General features: G+C 56.6%; 1 protein-coding gene across 4 annotated transcripts; it reads left to right on the forward strand.

Moving 5' to 3' along the window:
• The first annotated feature begins 8712 nt into the window (after window positions 1-8712).
• Window positions 8713-18260, forward strand: XIRP1 (xin actin binding repeat containing 1). Of its 4 annotated transcripts, none has more exons than XM_044383313.3 (3): window positions 8713-9105; window positions 12058-15430; window positions 15858-18260. In XM_044383313.3, the coding sequence occupies exons 1-3, from the start codon at window positions 8756-8758 to the stop codon at window positions 15864-15866; spliced, it is 3732 nt and encodes a 1243-aa protein (XP_044239248.2). In that variant the 5' UTR covers window positions 8713-8755; the 3' UTR covers window positions 15867-18260. The 4 variants fall into 4 exon arrangements, with proteins under 4 accessions (XP_044239248.2, XP_044239245.2, XP_026352366.3 ...); XM_048216231.2 differs by having other exon boundaries at window positions 8764-9105; window positions 12061-15430; XM_044383310.3 differs by having other exon boundaries at window positions 12058-18260.
• The last annotated feature ends 916 nt before the right edge of the window (window positions 18261-19176 follow it).

Consider the following 19176-nt stretch of genomic DNA (forward strand, 5'->3'; position numbering starts at 1 on the left):
TTCAGGGGGTGGGGCAGGGAGAGAGGGGAAAGGGCAGGAGAGAGATCACAGGTCTGGTGCTTTCCGGAAGCATTGATTCCTGAGCTTGGCAGAAGTTCAGGGCTGGCTCTTTCTATCATGGGGTGTTTTGAAGGTTCTTTGAAGAAACCCCCAGTCCCATATCCCCTGCAGTTACTGACATGGTGGATTCACTTCCCAGCTCTCTCCTGATAATTCCCATTTAGCCCCTGGGCCTAGAAGTCTCCCCCAACAAATATTCTCTATTTGGGGTTCCCATGGGGCTCCCGGCAGCCCCGTTGGGCAAGGCCTTTGAAGAGGTTTCTCTCCATCTCAAGGTACCTGGGACCCTGGTATTTTCTACTCAGACATCCTAGTCTCTTTTCTAGGTCCATCCACCTGACAGCAGAGTGTTCTGCCAGGGCCCACATCGCAAGACCTGGGAGTGGCCAGGGAGAGGCGGGTTTATGATGCCTTGTGGACCTGTGGTCTGGGGTGTCCTCACATATACACAGGCCCCTCACAGTGTAGGACAGAACAGGGCCAGGAGGAGGAGAAGGGCGAGGCCAGGTCCATTTATACTCCTGCTTCGGGTGCAAATGTCCAGGGAGGGGAGGGAGTGGAGGAGGCTGAGGTGTCCCCAGCAGCTCAGCAGAGAGAACAGCAGGTGCTAAGATCCTGAAGTGGGAGAAAGCTTGGTGCATCCTGAGGACAGGAAAGGGAGGGAAGGGGAGAGTGCCGCGAGGCGGAGTTGGGGACACAGGTAGAGCTGCTTCGCTCAGTCTTGGGAGCCCTGGCCAACTTTGGTCTCATCCCAGGAGCAGTGGGAAGCCTTGCTGGGAATGAAAAGTGGGAAATGTTGGCCTGGGCTGCAGCAAGGGCTCTGGAGGTGGTGTGAGTGGGGAGGCTCACAGGCCAGGTCACCCTGGGGGCTGCCCTGGATGTTCTCAATAGCTGCTTTCTCACGGGAGGTTCGGGAGGTTCGCAGTGACTCAGGAAACAGAGGTTAACTGTTTGCGTACTATACCTGGAGCTCAGGTGCCTGGAGCCCAGTAACCTTGTCACGGCTTCAAGTCTAGCCAGCGAATTACAGTGCTTTGATCACACTCTGTTTTCCCAGCTGGACAGTAAATGCCATGACAGCAGAGAGCGTGTCTGTCCTGTTTACCCTATATCCCCAGTTCCTAGCAGAGAGCCTAATGGAGAGTAGGCCCTCCTGAGTATTAACTTAACGACTTGTATCTATCTATTACTGCATAACAAAAGAGCTCAAATTTTAAGTGGCTCAAAACAATAGCAATCATTTTGCCCACAGTTCTGCCATCAGAGACAGCTCCTCTCTGCTCAGTGTGGCGTCAGCTGGGACAACTTGCCTAGAGACTGGAATACACGCTCTAAGCTGGCTTCCTCCCGCGCTGACTTTTGGCTGGAGACTTAGCCAGGGCCTCGGGCTGGGGGCCTCGATTCACCTCTGCGTAATTTCTCCCCAGGCTGCTTGGGCTTCCTCACGGCGTAGTGACTGGGTTCCAATGTCCCCAGAGAAGCAGGTGGAAGCTCTGCTGCCTGTTGTGGCCCAACCTCAGAAGTCATAAAATGCCCTTCCACTAGTCCCAGCCCTGCCTGGACGCAAGAGGATGGCATATAGACTCCTTTCCTTCAACTGGAGGAGGGTCAAAGTCACGTTATAAGGGACATGGGATGGGATGGGAGATATTGGAGTGGCCATCTTTGGAAAATGCATCAATCTGTCCCACGAACAAGGAAGGTACTGTTTGGTTCAAAGAGAAAGGGATATAGGTCACATTCTAGAAAGGTTCCCCGGTAACTCAGAGAAGATAAAGCATGGAAGTTTAGAGGATTAATTGACAGTTATGATGATAATTCACTTCTTGTTTTATCTGCCTCTAACCAAAATGTAGGCTCCATGAGGGTATATATGGAGATAGAGAGAAAGCAAGAGATCTATATATAAAATCTCCAGTGCTTAGCCCAGAGCTCAGCACATAGTAGCCACGCAAAGCGTTTTTTTATTTAAATGCAATTGGCCAGCATACTGTACATCATTCGTTTTTGATGTAGTGTTCAAGGATACATGAGTTGAGTATAACAACCAGCGCTCACCAGGTGCTGATTACATAAATGAGATGATAAAATGCAGTCTTGGTTTGGAGAGGTGAAGTGTCACCTGATGACGTGCTGCCACCTACTGGGCACTGGGGGCCTTGCCAGCCATTTCCAACGCTCCACTTTCCCACCTGCCTTTGGAACTATGCATCCCTCTTGCCAGGGGTGCTTTCCCGACCCTGATTTAGTTTTTCACCACAACCGTGACTCCTGTATTGGGTCCTACTTGACCAGTAAGAATTGTGAGGACCAGAGGAGTTATTTACCAGAATCATCTCTCCTGGGTGCCTCCACATGCTCACCCCAAGCCCTCCGCAGCTCTCCACAGCCCTCCACAGCCTGGAGGTGGCTCTCGGGCAAAGTCCTCAAGGGTGTCCTTGGTGAACCTGGGGTGAACCGGGCAGCCCCTTCCCGCTCCTTCTCTTTACTCTGTGGAACACTGAACACTGTCGCTCCCCTCCATCCTCGAAATGCATTCCTCCCTCAGCATCTTCCAAGACCAACTCCTCTCGTGGTTTTTCTCCTGCATCCCTGGCTGCTACTTCCTTCTGCAGCTAGGCTACACAGTCCATTTCTCCCACGTCTGTCCCTGCCCTGGAGAGTGCCTCCCCGGGCGACCTGCATCCCCTCTGCACACAAATGGCTGTCGGGTCTCTGTCGCCAGTCCAAATCTCATTGTCTGGCCCCTGAAGACAGACTCTGCCTACCTCACCCTCATCTGGTCCAAAGTCAGCCTGTCACCCCCTCTCCACCAGCCATCCTGCCTTCCGCCTCACTCCCACTGCTCACCCACTGCCCCAAGCCAGACAGTGGGGGAAGGCCTCCTAGGGCCCCTCTCCTCATGGCCGAGTACACCGAACAGTTTTCTGCCTGCCACCTCAGATGGTTCACCAGGCACTCAGGCACCTTTTAGCTCTTTTACTTACATTTTGTCTGTTCTACCTCCTGAGAATCCCGTAGGCTCAGCCCCTTGTCCCCTCCTCTCTGCCACCACCAAAATCTTCATCACTTGGAACCTGGGCTGCTGGGACCGGCTCTCATCACCTGTCTGCTGTGACCCAGATTACCCTGTCCGAATGGGGCCCAAACTCCTTGCCTGGCACTCACAGTGTGGCTCTGTGCCCACTGCCCAGGACCACTCTCCATCTGTCACCCACCCTGCATTCAAGTCACACACCACATGTCACACCGTCTGCACCTGTGCCCACTCTCTTCCCTCCGCCCAGAAGCCCTTCCCTCCTCAGCCCATCCCCATTGTACAGACAGGGAAACTGAGGCTTGCAGAGCTGATATGGCCTGTCCAAGGTTAGAGAGCTGCCAAGTGTGGAGCTGGGGTTCCAGAGGAGGGCTTCCTGAACCCGCTCCTTCACTGCTGCGTGGGGTCCCAGCTCTGCTACAAGCTTCCAGCCCCCCAGGCATGAAAAGGGGATGGGGTGGGGGAGGGAATGAAACACTGGGCTCTTCCTGCTCTGACTTCCCCTAACCAGGATTTATGGAGCCTGAGGTGCTCTGAGGCTCTCTGGTGACCTGGGGCTGCTGAGCACAACTGCCTAGGACCCCCTAGCCAGTCACACAGTGGGGAACACTGAGGCCGAGCTCCAGGCTGGCTGGGTGCCCATTTTAAGTGGGCAGACATGGCTTCCCGCCCGCCCTCCACTGCTCTGTTTCCACTCCATTAGTTTTCTATTCCTGTGAGGCAGAATACCACAGACTTAGCCGCTTAAACGACACCCTTTATTAGCTCACAGTTCTGTAGCTAATACAGGGCTGGGCTCTCTGCTCAGGGAATCCTAAGGCTGAACCTCACCTGGACACTGAAGAAAACTCCTCTTCCAAGCTCATGCCAGATGGTGACAGAATTCAGGCCCTGCGATTGTAAGACGGAGGTCCCCATTCCCTTACTGCCAGCCAAGAGCCTCTCTCAGTTCCTTAAGGCTCCACATGGCTGCTCACACGATCCCTCCATCTTCAAGTCGGGGAAGGTGTGTCAAATGCTCCCAGGCCTGCCATCTCAATGACTTCCTCTTCTGTCACCAACAGAAGAAAGCTTTCCACTTCTAAGAACCTTCCCTGATTGGGTCAGGCCTACCCAGATAATCTCTTTATCTTAAAATCAATTGACTTGGGACTTGAATCGCACATGCAAAATCCCTTCACAGCAGTGCCTTGAGTAGTGTTTGATCAATCACCAGGGGACAAGAATCTTGGGGGACCATCTTTAGAATTCTGCCAGCTATATCCTGCGAAGACCTGCTCAAATTAATATGTACTCAGCAGTAGGGGTTGGGGGTGCAGAAATGGATAAAACTTACCCCATGACCTCTAGGACTCCTGTATCAACCCGTCTCTCTCCGCCCTGGGCTCAGTCAGATTTTCCTACTTTCCGGCCTATACTTACGCCATCCCTTCCACCTAAATATTGTTTCCCACTAACTTCATCAGCTCAGGCCGCCAGAACAAAATACCACAGACTGAGTGGCTGAAACAACAGAAATTAATTTTCTCACAGTTCTGGAGGCTGGAAGTCCAAGATCAAGGTTCTGGCCGATTTGGTTTCTCCTGAGGCCTCTCTCCCTGTGTGCTCACATGGCCTTTCCTCTGTGAGCACACATCCCTGGTGCCTTTCTCTTCTTATAAGGCACATCTGTCCTATTGGGTTAGGACCCTACCCTCTTGGCTTCATTTTACCTTAATTGCTTCTTTAAAGGCCCTCTCTCCAAACACAGTTACATTCTGAGGTCTGGGAGTTAAGGCTTCGACATATGAATTTGAGAGGGACACAATTCAGCTCCTAATACCCACCATCTCCTCTCCTCAAGTGCCTCCTCATTTGGGGGACTCAGCTCAAAGGCTACATCCTTCATGAAACCACCCCGGGGGCCCCCACTTGGAGTGTGCTTCTCCCTCCCTGGGCCCCTCAATGCCAAGCTGGTACGTCTGTCCTCACCAGGTCCCTTTCCCACTGAACTGTGGGCTCCCACGACAGGCTCCACAGCTAGGATCTGGCTCCCAGCAGGGCGTAATTTGTACTGGGGAAGGAAGGGAGGAGGGGAAATTCGCCAGCAGGATGCTAACAGGGTCAAAGGGCAGGGCCCCCGTCCCAGGAAGCTGCCAACTGCACCCCTCCTGGCCACAAGTGCTCTGGGGTCCCTGGAATGTGTGCAGGACTGACAGCAGTTCTCCAAGCCCAAGGATTAAGGGGCAGTCACCTCCAGGCTTCCTGCTGTTCTGTCAGGTGACAGCCATGTCCTCAGTGAGACCCAGGTCTGCCTCGTCCCCATCACATCCCTCCTCACAAAGCATCAAAGCATCCCCGGGGGCTAGACCACCCTGATCGGGGCAGGAAGCCTGAGTACTAGTCCTTGCTGAGCCCATCACTCATATGTTGACCTAACTTCTCTGAGCCTTCATTTCCTGACCTGTAAAATGGGCACACACATACTGGTCCCTGCCCCCCCCCCCCACACTCCACTTCAGGTCACAGTCCCTGTACAGACTCACAGATTCCCACCTTAAACCCTTGTATCTCTCTGTCTGTGGGGCAGGCTGGAAGGATAGGAGAGGCAGTGCTTCCGTCCAGGTGGGGGTGACGATGGTGGGTGAACACCCCCAGCTTCCTTGCCCTGGTGACACACGTTCTACACTAGCTCTCAGAGGCTCCCCATGGGATCAAGCCCCAGCTGTCCACAGTAGTAACCTGCTTTCCTCCTGCCCCCAACTCACTTTACTCCCTCACCACATTCCTCCCCTCCCAGTGAAGTCACTTGCTCCCAAATGTTCCACTGGGGGCGGGATGGGGGTGCTGACGCTTGGAAGATCCCGAGCTAGGACTCTAGGGTGCAGAGAACTGAAAGACGTTCAGAGGGCATATAAATAGGAAGAGACAGGCTGGCGATCTGACCCCAGCAGTCTGACACCGGACCCCATGCTTTCAAAAGCACGCTCTACCGCCTCTCACGTGGTAGCCACGCTCCTCTGGCAGGAAGGTGGGGACTCTCCTCCAGTGTGCCCATCCTCAGAGCTCCCCCCAGAGCAGAAAACCCCTGTTCTGGGTTCAGATGGTTTTATCAAGAGGCTGAGCAGACCTGTCTCCCGCAGGCCTGGAACAGACCCAGCCTGGCTCGCTCAGAGCTGGCCCTTGGCACCAGTGTCTGCTTCCCAGTTAGAGGGAAGCCAGGACTGCCAGCCAGAGCCTTGAAGGGCACTTGTCTTCAGACCAAGAGGACACACTGGGATCTGGGACCTGGAGAAGCTGGGGGTGGCAGGGATCCAGGAAAAACTTAATGACCTTACTCATTTATTGAGCTTATAGTGTGCCAGGCCCTACTCTAAATGCACCGGTTGTGTGTGTGTGTGTGTGTGTGTGTGTGTGTGTGTGTGAGAGAGAGAGAGAGAGAGAGAGATGTATATTCTTCACAGCAACACTTTGAGGTATGCACAATTACTATCCCCATCTTACAGATGAGGAAACTGAGGAATAGAAGGAGTAAGGAACTTCAAGTTCACACAGCTAGTGAGTGTCACAGGTAGGATTTACACTCAGGCAGTCTGGCCCATAATCCTCCCTGGACCCTGTCTCTCCTGGAGCTTCCGCCGAGTGGGCCTCCAGCTACTGGCTCTGAGCTCTGCCATAGCGTGCCGGCTCTGCAGGGAGACTGTGAACATCTGACTAACGCCCAGCTTTGGCGGAGCCCCACGTGGAGGGAGGGGCTGACTGGGGAAGGCACTCTTAAGACTGAGGAGCAGTGGGCTCCAGAAGGAGGCATTGGCATCCCTGGAAACCACCACCCCTCCCCCAAGGCCCTTCTGCCTTTTGACAAAGATCGATGAATCAGCATAGCCATTCAACCTCCGTGTATTTATTTATTCCCAGCCTCATTCCCAAGATGGTTTGAGGGAGCTGAAAGAGAGAGCTGTGCAATGTCTCCACCAAAGATACTCTGATAGGGGCACCTGGGTGGCTCAGTCCGTTAAGTGTCTGCCTTCGGCTTAGGTCATGATCTCAGGGTCCTAGGGTTGAGCACTGAGTGGGGAGTCTGCTTGTCTCGCTCTCCTTCTGGCCCTCACCTGGCTCACGCTCTCTCTCTCTGTCAAATAAATAAATAAAATATTTTTTAAAAAAAGATACTCTGATAAATCATGCCTCATGCCTTGTAATTGACACCTTCATGGTGTGGCCCTGTTAAATCATTACACATAGGATGACTAACTCACTCTGGTTTTCTTCAAGTTTTCCAGCTTTAAAACTCAAAGTCCTTTATTCTGGGAACCCCCTGGAGACAGGCAGCAGTTGGTCACCCTCATTACACAGGATGCAGCCCGCAAAGCCTACTTGCTTGACTAGGAATGTAGCTCAGAGCTTCCTGACAGCCAAGGCAGAGAGGGAAACACCCTCTGTTACGAGATTTTCAGTGTTGATAGCGGTAGCAGAGCAACAGAACTTTGCACAGGGATGTGTCCGTCTCTATGGAACACTCAAAATGTGGCTAGCGTGATGGAGGAACTGGATTTTTAATTTTAATTCATTTCACTCAGTTTAAACATAAATAAGCAGCTGAGGCTAGTGGTGACTATATTGAAAAGGAGAGTTGTATTAGAACAGAACCAACCAGATGATCAGGAAAAGCCTGGGGAGCAGGCAGGGGTTGGAAAAGGACAGGGGAAGCCAAAAGAGGGAGTGGATGCAGGAGAGGGGTTCCCAGATGCCCCTCTCTCTGGCCCCATGTTAATGCAGCATGACTCACACTGACTCAGTGGAAAAAACGAGCAGTGCCTGCTATCACTGCCTGGCACCAGAGGGCATCCCGGATGCCAGAAGGAAGACCCTGTTCTGCTGGGTAACAGAATGCACCTGCATGGCCTTAGGGCTAGCGCCCGGGAAAACGCCTCCTTCGAGTGCTCTGGATGGTCCCCTGATGCCCCTCACCCTTCCTGGTCGGGATGCTAGGATCTCTGGACCCTGCTATGTACCCTGGGTTCTGGGAAGCAAAGAAGGGGGAGGCATAACCCCCCGCAGTCATCTGTGACTGGGAAGCTGATGACTCCAGGGTCAGAAATAACCCCCAGTCAGCTTGCCGCGTGCCACCCCTCCCTTCCCCTCCATTCCCAGAAAGTCTGGGCCCTGAGTCAGAGAGAAGAGTTCAAAAGTAAACAAGGACCCAGATTATCTGCTACGAAAACCACAGAACCATTCCGTGGAATTCTTTGATAAGTCAGAGACCTAGTGAAGAGTTGAGGCCTGGAAGTTCAGGAGTCTTTCCCCCGATCCAGTTGCACTCTGGACTGTGTAGCCCGGTGCTATGGGGCATGAAAAGGAAAGACAAGAGAGGGGAAATCCTTAGCATGGAGGGAATGGGGGAGAAGGAGAGCTGGGCTTACCCTCAGAAGTGTCCAGGCCAGGAGCAGAGAAGAGGGCCCAGGCCTGCCCTCAGGGGCCTCCAGTCCCCTAGCACAGTAAACATACACATCAGGAATAGTCAGAGACCGGTCCAGACAGGGGGGCCACATGGGATAAGGGGGCAGGGCCATCCAGGTGTCAGATGTCCCTCTTGATTCATCCCCTCAAAATAGTCTGGGACACCTCTACCCCACACCATGGCTGAGTCACTGACCCCAATTCTCAGATGAGCCTTGAATGAATGAAGCTATCCCTACTCCCCTTCCCCTCGCAGCAGAAAGGACATGTAACCGATTCCCTGGGATGGAAGGGGAACTTCCACAAGCCCTAAAAATAACTGAGCCACTTCATGCTCTGAACATAGCCTCTCCCACCCACCCCCACCTGGCCCACCCCCTAGCCAGCAAGATAAAGGCAGCTGCTAGGCGGGCAGAGGACAGAGACGTGAGCCAGGGCAGAGAGAAGGCGTCTAAAGAGGCCAGCAGAGCGGGACCAGCCCCGAATAAGAAGCCAAAGCGGACAGACAGACCATTAGATCACACCTGCCACAGACCTCGAGCACCCCCTCGGCCAAGTGGGACCTTCAGGTGAGTAGCCTGTCCTTTCATCTTTCCACGGCAGGCTGGCTTTCTGGGCTGGGATCCCCTGCGGGCAATGTGGGATGGCTCTCAGGCAGTGTAAATCACAGTTACCTCTGGGTGGAGGCAGGAGGTTGCAACTGGATGTTGGTGAGTGGGGGATCCCTGATATAAAAGTTCCATGAGGAAGTTCAAGGAGGATTAGCATGAGCCCCATGGGAGCTCCCATAGTGGCTGCCACAGGCCTGAGTCCCACAGAAGAGACAGGTTCTTACCAGCCTGGCATCATTCAGAAAGGCTTTCAGGAGTAGGTGGCCTGGAGCTGCCATTTTTAAAAATACAGGTGTGGAGCTCCTCAGGCTTCAGGACTTCCTCTCAGGGAAGCCCCAGGCAGGCCCAAGGTCTGGAAGAAAGAGGGACACAAGAGAGGTCGGAGGACATGGGGGCTGGAGGGGAGGACGTAGGGCTGACTCTGCATTGCTAGGACAAACCCCATGCCCAGCTGTTGTGGGCAAAAGTCCTGGCATATCTGGCACCAGGAATGTCTCCCCAGGGCTGGCCTGAGCCCAGCTCCCCACATATCACGGCCTAGGCCTGGGATGGAGGGCAGACTTTGCCCCAGGCCATGGTCTTGCCCAGTGGGAAAGCCCTTGGGGCAAATTCAGGGGACACGAGGTGGGGGGACCAGATCTGAATCTGCCCAGATGTAGAGACCTGTGGAGGCTGAGCCAAGGAGAAGCTGACCTGGGCGCAAAGGTGGGGTCACCTTTCAGAGGCTGGCTCAGCCCTAGTTGGCCAAGCTCTGGCACACTTCTTGGGGTTCAGGTCTGACCCTAAGTCTGGTGGTCCCAGTTCCAATTCCACCCACACCCCCCACCCCGTCCCTGTCCTTTAGAAACTTAAGCCCCAGGAGTTTCAGGCCAGGCAGGGGCAAGGGTGGGAGGGGCAGGGGTCAGAAAACCTGCTGCTTCAGGCCTTGCTGCTACCTTACAGAGCCCCCCGGAACAGCTCCTTCCCTGTCTTTGGGCCTCCGTTTCCCTGTCTAAACAAGGGGGCGTTAGATTCTTTGATTTCTGAGGGCCCATAGCTCTGATATCCCTGGATTCCATGATGCTAACTATTTGTAACCATAACAGGGATTCTAGAGATTCCTGGGGTCAGCGGTGGGGTGGAGTTGGTGGTCTATACATGCCATTCGCTCAGGCCACATGGTCATGACAGGACAGGGAGGCATGGTTTGCCTTTGTTCCCATCAGAACTCAGAGACAAAAGGAACCACCCAGAGTGTGTGAGGAGACTCGGGCTGCAGGTTTCGGAGTTTTCCCCCTCAGGCTCTGATGTCTGGTGGGCAGACTGGATGGCTATCTCAGAAGGGGGGTGGCAAACAGGTCTCAATTCCCCCCACTTCTGAGGTAACCATGAGGAGGAAGTCCTACCTCCCACCTGCTGCCCATGTCCCTCAACCTCCCCCCACCACCAGGCCCCAGCACTGGTCATCCTGCAGGCCAGGCGCCTGACACCAGCTCAGGAGACAGGGGGCAGGATCAGGGAGCCCCGGACAGAGGAGGAGATAAGGTGGGTGAGGGAGCCCAGGGTCCCATTGGCTGAGCCTGGGCCTCCCTCCTGAGCCCAGGGCTGCTGGGCCGAGGCCAGGACCTCAGCTATATTTAGCATGAGTGTGGAGCAGAGCAGCGGGTCAGGGTTAGCAGGAGGGGGGACATGCTTCCCATTTCTTCCCTACTGGCCTCTGGGGACTGTCAGTACACCTGTCACAAGACAGATAAGACACACAGAGGACTGAGACCAGAGAAGAGCTTGAGGGGTGGGAGGCCACAGCAAGGGAGGAGGGAAGTGGGGGGAAGCAGTGTCTTGATGGAAGCTGATGGAAGCCTGACATGAAGAGGGAGAAGGAGAAGTACAGGAGTTTTGGGCTGGTGGCCTACGGTTGGCGCAGAGTCCCCATGAGCCAGGGCAAGGTCTCTGCAGTAAGCCCCCTGTCCACTGCCTTCCCTCCCTGTGGGTGTCACCCTCACACTCTCCTCTGGTGGCTGTTGGGGAACAGATGGCTATCACAGCCAGTAAGAAAGCTCCACGCCCCCTTCCCTCTTATTTCTTGGGAACAGGGCCCCAAATAGGATCTAGGAACCCCGAGCCAGCACTGCCTGCCACTCCTTCGCCAAGATCTGACTCTCTCTATGCCTCAATTTCCTTGTCTTTAATTGTGAGTGGCTGGACTAGAAGGCCCTTAAGATCACCTTGACTCCCATCTTCTGAGTCTTGGGGTATGGCACAGAAAACCCCAACCTGGGATTCAGAATCTGGCTTTGCGGAGCTGTGAGATAGCTGGTGAACAACGGCCCCTCACAGCGCCTGGGCTGCTTCTGCTACGGCAGAGGCTGCAGGCCCCTGCTAAACCTCCCGGGGCCAGAAGGGCTGGAGAGCGAGTTGAGAGGCAAGACGTTAAAGGCTGGGCAGGACTCCCGGCAAAGAGGCAAGTGCGCCCTCTGGTGTTGTGAAAGGGAATTTCTTCTCCATAGGACCCGCCTCTTCCCGACTGGAACCCCATCCGTCAGGATTCACCTTGGGAGTTTACCAGGGGAAAACCGACTTGGGTAAAGGAAGGTGAGGATCGAACATGTCCAGTTTGCCTACTGGAGGTTTTGGCATCCCTTGTAGGGGTAAGGACAGAGTTTCACGGCCAGTAGTGCCCTGCCTGCTCCCTAGCAACCCAGGAAATTCTGGGGAAGCAGGATCCACCTTGATGGATGGCTCCATAGGCCCTAAGTTCAAGACTTGTCACATAGCAACCATGCAGGTGGCAGAGTGATACCCAGGTGAGGCCTGGAGAGGGAGGGAGTCTCTAAACACAGGTCACCGCAGGACTACTCTGCCCCTAGGCCCCGCCCGCTGTCATTTCTCCCAACTACCAGCCCCATCCTCACCTCTGCCCCTTCTCCTCAGAAGGATGGCCAAAGCCCAGACGCAGGCAGCCCCTATGCCGACCATTCCGATGGCCACCGCAGAGGACCTGCCCCTCCCTCCACCCCCAGCCCTGGAGGATCTGCCACCACCACCGCCCAAGGAGTCCTTCTCCAAGTTCCACCAGCAGAGACAAGCCAGTGAGCTCCGCCGCCTCTACAGGCACATCCACCCTGAGCTCCGCAAGAACCTGGCCGAGGCCGTGGCTGAAGACCTGGCTGACGTCCTGGATTCTGAGGAGCCCACGGAGGGTGACGTCCAGTGCATGCGCTGGATCTTTGAGAACTGGCGGCTAGATGCCATCGGGGACCGTGAGAGGCCGCCTGCCAGGGAGCCCGTGTCTGGCGGCGATGTCCAGGCTACCTCCCGCAAGTTTGAGGAAGGCTCCTTTGCCAACAGCACAGACCAGGAGCCAGCCGGACCGCCGCCATCCGGAGGGGACGTTCGTGCAGCTCGCCGGCTGTTTGAGACAAAGCCGCTGGATGAGCTGACTGGCCAGGCCAAGGCAGCGGAGGCTACGGTGAGGGAGCCTGAGGCCAGCGGGGATGTCCAGGGTACCAGGATGCTCTTTGAGACACGGCCGCTGGACCGCCTGGGCTCCCGCCCCTCCATCCAGGAGCAGAGCCCCTTGGAGCTGCGCTCAGAGATTCAGGAGCTGAAGGGCGACGTAAAGAAGACAGTGAAACTATTCCAAACAGAGCCACTATGTGCCATCCAGGATGCAGAGGGTGCCATCCACGAGGTCAAGGCTGCGTGCCGGGAGGAAATCCAAAGCAACGCAGTGCGGTCTGCCCGCTGGCTCTTTGAAACCCAACCTTTGGATGCCATCAACAGGGACCCCAGCCAGGTGCGGGTAATCCGGGGGATCTCCCTGGAGGAGGGGGCCCGGCCTGACGTCAGTGCAACTCGCTGGATCTTTGAGACACAGCCGCTGGACGCCATTCGGGAGATCTTTGTGGATGAGAAAGACTTCCAGCCATCCCCAGACCTTATCCCTCCTGGTCCAGATGTTCAGCAGCAGCGGCATTTGTTTGAGACCCGAGCACTAGACACTCTCAAGGGGGAAGAGGAGTCTAGAGCAGAGCAACCACCCAAAGAGGAAGTAGTTCCTGGTGATGTCCACTCTACTCTGTGGCTATTTGAGATGAAGCCACTGGACACTCCTAGAGACAAGGTCCAAGTGGGCCACCTGCAGCGAGTGGGTCCCCGGGAGTGTGAGGGGCTCACGTCTGAGCATCTACCCAGCAACAGCTCCTCCGCACTGTCCCACTCTCAAAGTGCCCTCCAGAGGGATGGGGTGAAGGGGGATGTGAAGGCCTTCAAGAACCTTTTTGAGACCCTTCCCCTGGACAGCATTGGACAGGGTGAGCCTTCAGCCCACAGGAGTATGAACAGAGCAGAGGGAATGGATTCTACTGGGCAGTCCCAGGACATAGGGTCCCCGGTGTATGCCATGCAGGATGGCAAGGGCCACCTCCATGCCCTGACCTCTGTCAGCAGAGAGCAGATAGTTGGAGGTGATGTGCAGGGCTACCGGTGGATGTTTGAGACACAGCCCCTGGACCAACTGGGCCGAAGCCCCAGTACTGTGGACGTGGTACGGGGGATCACCCGGCAGGAAGTGGTGGCTGGAGACGTTGGCACTACCCGGTGGCTCTTTGAGACCCAGCCCCTGGAGGTAATCCACCAGCGGGAACGGCAAGAACGCCAGGAAGAAGAAGGAAAGAGCCAGGCAGGTTCCCAGCCTGAGGCACTTCCCAAAGGTGACGTGCAGACCATCCGGTGGTTGTTTGAGACGTGCCCAATGAGTGAGTTGGCAGAAAAGCAGGGGTCAGACATCACCGATCCCACAGCTAAGGCTGAGGCACGATCCTGCACCTGGATGTTTGCGCCCCAACCCCTGGACAGGCCAGAAAGCTCCAGGGAGCAGCACCTGCAGGTTAGCCAGATTCAGGCTGGGGAAAGACAGACAGATGGACATGTCTTCGAAACTGAGCCTCTGCAGGCCTCAGGCCGTCCCTGCAGAAGAGAGCCTGTGCGATACTGCAGCCGAGTGGAGATCCCTTCGGGGCAGGTGTCTCGGCAGAAGGAGGTTTTCCAGGCCCTAGAGGCAGGCAAGAGGGAAGACCAGGGGTCCAGGGTACTCCCTGAGCCCATCTCTGTGGGCTCCGTGCACAAGTTCACCTGGCTCTTTGAGAATTGCCCCATGGGCTCCCTGGCAGCGGAGAGCATCCGAGGGGGCAACCTCCAGGAAGAGCAGCCCGTGGGCCCCTCGGGCAACAGGGTGCTGGAGAGGCAGGAGACCGCAGCTGAGGGGACTCTGCGGACTCTGCACACTGTGCCTGGCCTCCTGCACCATGGAGGCATCCTTATGGAGGCCCAAGGGCCAGGGGAGCTCTGCCTTGCCAAATATGTGCTCCCAGGCCCAGGGCAGGGGGGACCCCACATACGGAAGGAGGAGTTGGTGTCTGGCGAGCTTCCCAGGATTGTCCGCCAGGTGCTGCGCCGGCCAGATGTGGACCAGCAGGGGCTGCTGGTTCAGGAGGACCCAGCGGGCCAGCTCCGCTTTAAGCCGCTGAGGCTGCCAGCTCCAGGCAGCAGTGGGAATGTCGAGGACATGGATCCTGAGTTCCAACAGTTGCTGGCTTGTGGCCTGGGGACCTCAATAGCAAGGACTGGGCTGGTGATGCAGGAGACAGAGCAGGGCCTGGTCTCGCTGACTGCCTACTCCCTGCAGCCCCGGCTGACCAGCAGGGCCCCTGAGAGGGGCAGTGTGCAGCTGCTGGCCAGCTGCATAGACAAAGGGGACCTGAGTGGCCTGCACAGTCTGCGGTGGGAGCCACCATCCAATCCGAGTCCAGTACCAGCCAGTGAGGGGGCCCAGAAGCTGCCCCCAACAGAGAACATCATCCATGTTCCCCCACTGGACCCCAGCATGGGGATGGGGCATCTGAGAGGCCTGGGGGGCACCCCCCACCTCCCACAGGCCATTGGAAAGGCAGTGCCCCTGGCTGGGGAAGAAAAGCAGGAAGATAGTCACGCTGGGCAGAAAGGGATAGCGGCTTTGGAAAAGTCCAAAGGAACCACAACTGCATCCCCGGGGCCTGGGGCCCCAGACCTCCAGGCTGCCATGCAGAATCTGCAGATGGCAACTGCTGAGGCCCAAAGCCTGCGCCAGCAAGTTCTGAATAAGAACAAGCAAGCCACTACCCCTGGAGCCAGCTCGGCGGCCCTGGAGCCAGCTCGGCGCCCTGACGGTTCTCGGCAAGCATCAGCCGTGGTCACCATGGCTGCCCAGAGCAACACTAGACCTATGGCTGGAGGTGACCCCAGGATCCCAGCACCCCCAAGAAAGGTCAGTGGGGAACAGAAAGCACTGCCCAGAGGGCTGCCTGAGGGGTGGGTGACTATTCAGGATGGCATCTACACTGCTCACCCCGTGAGGACCTTTGAACCACGCAGGGTTGTCCAGCCTTCTGAAAGAGAGCCCCCACAGCGGGGCAGGGACACTGCCCTCTCAGTCCAGGCTCCCAGCCCACTCCAGGAAGCCCCAGGTCAGAGTCTGAGGCCCGGGTGGGAGGAGCCTGGGGGCTGCACACAGATGGCCTGGGGATCTCCAGAGAAGGCAATGGCAAGAGTCAGCCCAGGAGGCCTCCAAGCTGCAGAGACCACCCTGAAGGTTGCCTCTTCAGCCCACCACACTCTGGCCTCTGGGCCTCGGCCTGCAGGTGCCAGTCTGCACTCCCATAATGCCTCTGTTCCTCCTCCTCCTCTTCTCCCAGCTGCTGTGACAGGACCAGACTTCCCAGCCCAAACCCGCCATGATGAGGACTCTCTCTGGCAGGACTCCGAGCCCCTGCAGGACCCCCTTCTCCACTCCCACAGCAGCCCTGTTGGCCAGAGAACCCCTGGGGAGTCACAGACAAGGACCCCAGAACTGGAGCCCAAAATGCCCCCAAGGAAGAAGCCTCAGCTACCTCCCAAACCTGCACACCTAAGCCAGATCCCCCCTCCTCAGAGGCTGCCCACACCCTCAGCTCTATGTCGCAGCTCCTCCAAAGCGGCAGGGCAAGGAGCACACAAGCCAGGTGAGAGAGAAGCAACGGCCCTTCAGCCAGCCAACGTCCCCACCACTGCAGGCCAGAGATGTGTATCTCTGGCTGGATGCCCACATGAACAGAGCCAGCCCAGCCCCCAGCATGGCCCCAGCACCACGGTTTCCGGACTCACCAAGAGCCAGACTGCAGGCAGCAATGCCCAGAGCCCTGAGGCCCCCAAGCTCTCAGCTCTCAGAAGTCACCCCACCTCACCACAGCAGGGTCCCAGTCTGCCAAGAGAGGGGCCCACAGCAGGTTCCCAGCAAGCCGCCCCTGAGAGCACTGAGATTCTGCAGGGAAGCCAGCAAGAACTCCAGGGCCTCCTGAGCCAGGTGCAAGCCTTAGAGGAGGCGGCCACAAGCAGTGTGGATGTGCGGGCGCTGAGGAGGCTCTTTGAAACTGTGCCCCAGCTGGGAGTGGCCCCTCAGACTCCTGCTGCCCCCCACAAACCTGAGGCCTCAGTGGTGCAGGCCTTCGGGGAGCTGACAAAGGTCAGCACAGAGGTGGCCCGGCTGAGGGAACAGACTCTGGCCAGGCTGCTGGACATTGAGGAGGCCGTGCACAAGGCTCTCAGCTCCATGTCCAGCCTGCAGCCTGAGACCAACACCAGGGACCATTCCCAAGGACCTCTGAAGGCCCACAGTGCCTGCAAGATCAGTGACACAGACAGAAGCAAAGCCAGACCTAACTGCTCAGGCCAGGAGGTCAGAGGGCAAACTGTAGTCAAGAACCAAACCCAAGTTGCAAGCCATACTGAGGTCCAGAGTCAGGCCAAGGTCAGAAATCACACAGAGACCAGGGGTCAAGCAGCCTCAGATGTCCCTTCCACCAGGAGGCCAGAGACACTGAAAGAAGACCCAGGCCTCCCTGGAGTCTTGCCTTCCAGCAGAGATCCGTCTTGCTCCCCAACATTCATCTCTATTGAGTCAGCCGCAAGGAAGCTTCCAGAGGCTGCCAGCCCCAAGGGCATCCTTGATGTCTCAGTGAAAAGCACTCACCTAGCACAGGATGTGAGCCAGGCCCAGCTCCACCAGAAAGGTCTCCAGGAAAAGGCTGGCAAGAAGGAGGTCACCCAGTGCTCTGAGCAGCCCGAGCCTGCCCCTGCCTCAGCCAGCCCCCCGCCCACTGGGCAGCAGAAGAGCGTTCTGGAGCTGCAGACTGGACCGGGGGGCTCCCAGTGCTGTGGAGCCACGAGAATGGTTATCCAGCAGTCTGAAGGGGTGGACCCGTGCAGGAACCCAGTCCTCTCATCCCCCACCGTGGTCACCAGGCAGGCAGAGCTGTCCAGGGGCCCAGGCCCCCACCTCGAGCTCCATGCTTCCCCCTTGTTCCGTCAGTTCCTGCACAGCCCAGCCAGGTTCAGCGGGAACCTGGCCGAAGCCGGCATGGTGCAGACCCCCTGTGGCCACTCCCAGCCGGAGGCCCAGTGAGCCCCTCCGCCTCCACCACAGCCTCCCATCAGCACTGCGGCGTTTCCCTGGGGGGCCAAGGACCGAGGTGGGCGCTGACCTCCTGCACACGTGAGGCAAGGACCAAGAAGAAAGGGCACCTTCTGGGACGTGTGGGCAGTTTCCCTTTCCTCAGTTCCATCAGGAGGCCCAGCTCTTGCAGAAGGCAGGGAGGAAAGGTTGGGCAGAGGCCTGCCAAGTAGCTTGGGCCTGGGAGAGGCACGGGAGCCAGCTGCCGCTTGTGGAGCATGGAGTTATATACAGATACTTGTGCTCCTCGCACAGGCCTAGCCTACGGGCTGAGCCTAAGAGAGAGCCCCCTGAGTGACTCTCCCCTCTCAGCCTTTATTCTTTTATTACGAGTCAAAATGTTCTCGGCCATCGGCTCCTTAACTCTTGGAGAGGACAGGGCCAACTGGACAGCATGATTGGTCTCTGTTCGGGATTGGTCTGAGGGCTCCGGAAGGGCCCTGCTGCAGCCCCCTCGTCACTATCTCCATGGTTCAGCGGGTCACCCTGGCAGCCCAAAGATCACACGGAGGAGTTCAGCAACCGGCACATGTCCCTAAAGCCAAAGATACTGCCTCTCCACCCCAAATGGAAAAGATACAGTCTGAATAAACCCAAGTTTTATTCTGTCGTCCGTGCATGTCTGACGGTTTGTGCATCTGTTCTAGAGTCTGGGTTCCCACTGTGGGGGAGAAAATAGCCACAACCTCCAGATGCCCCATTTTCCTGGCAATGGCAGTGTTGGAAGGTTCTGAAAAGCCACCCCCTTCTTCTACCATCGTGGCTGGGAAACAAAGAGGCCCCACATAGCCCCCTGTTCTCCTTGCTGCCCTTTCCCCCCTTACCCAGCCCATATATACACTGCTGCCCCACTACGTCTGGTCTCCTCCCCTCCTGGAGGTTCTTGGACATCATCCTGGAGTGGAATCTGACTAGAATCCTGCTCCAGAGTGGGACAGCAGCCCAGTCAGGCCTGGGAAGGAGGGAGGGTCACACCCCAGGAGAACTCCAGTGGCCAAGATGGCTGGGCCCTCTCCCTTGCTCAGGGCCAGGTGCTGCATGCAGAGCAGGGGCTCCTGGGAAGGCGAGTGCATGGAGCTTGGCCTAGAAGGCCAGAATGATTTAGTGCAGGGCCCTTTACACTCTTTCAAAAGCACTGAGTGCCTGCTGCATGCCAGGCCTATTCTAGGAGGCAGGGACACAGAGGTAAGGTCTTATGGAATCACATTCTCAGGGAACTGACCTTCTAGAATGAGGAGACAGAGATACCATGAATAAACAGGAAAAACCAGTTGAGGAATACGGGTAATGCACCTGACAAGGCTGCTCTTCCACTCTAGGGGAAGAGTGTTAACATACGGATGGGAATGAGTGTAGTTCCTCAATTTCCTGATACCCCTCCATCTGTCTACCTCTCCACACATCATGCCCCCCACAAGGTTATGTAGGAGCTTGTCCACACTTTGCTTTAGTTAAACAGGTAGGCTCCTAGCCTACCGCCAGACCCGGAATCAGCCTACATGTCATGTCACAGCCCCCTCATTGCG

The sequence above is a fragment of the Ursus arctos genome, unplaced genomic scaffold (genome assembly GCF_023065955.2).
Source record: "Ursus arctos isolate Adak ecotype North America unplaced genomic scaffold, UrsArc2.0 scaffold_20, whole genome shotgun sequence".
In the NCBI taxonomy this organism is placed as follows: Eukaryota; Metazoa; Chordata; class Mammalia; order Carnivora; family Ursidae; genus Ursus; species Ursus arctos.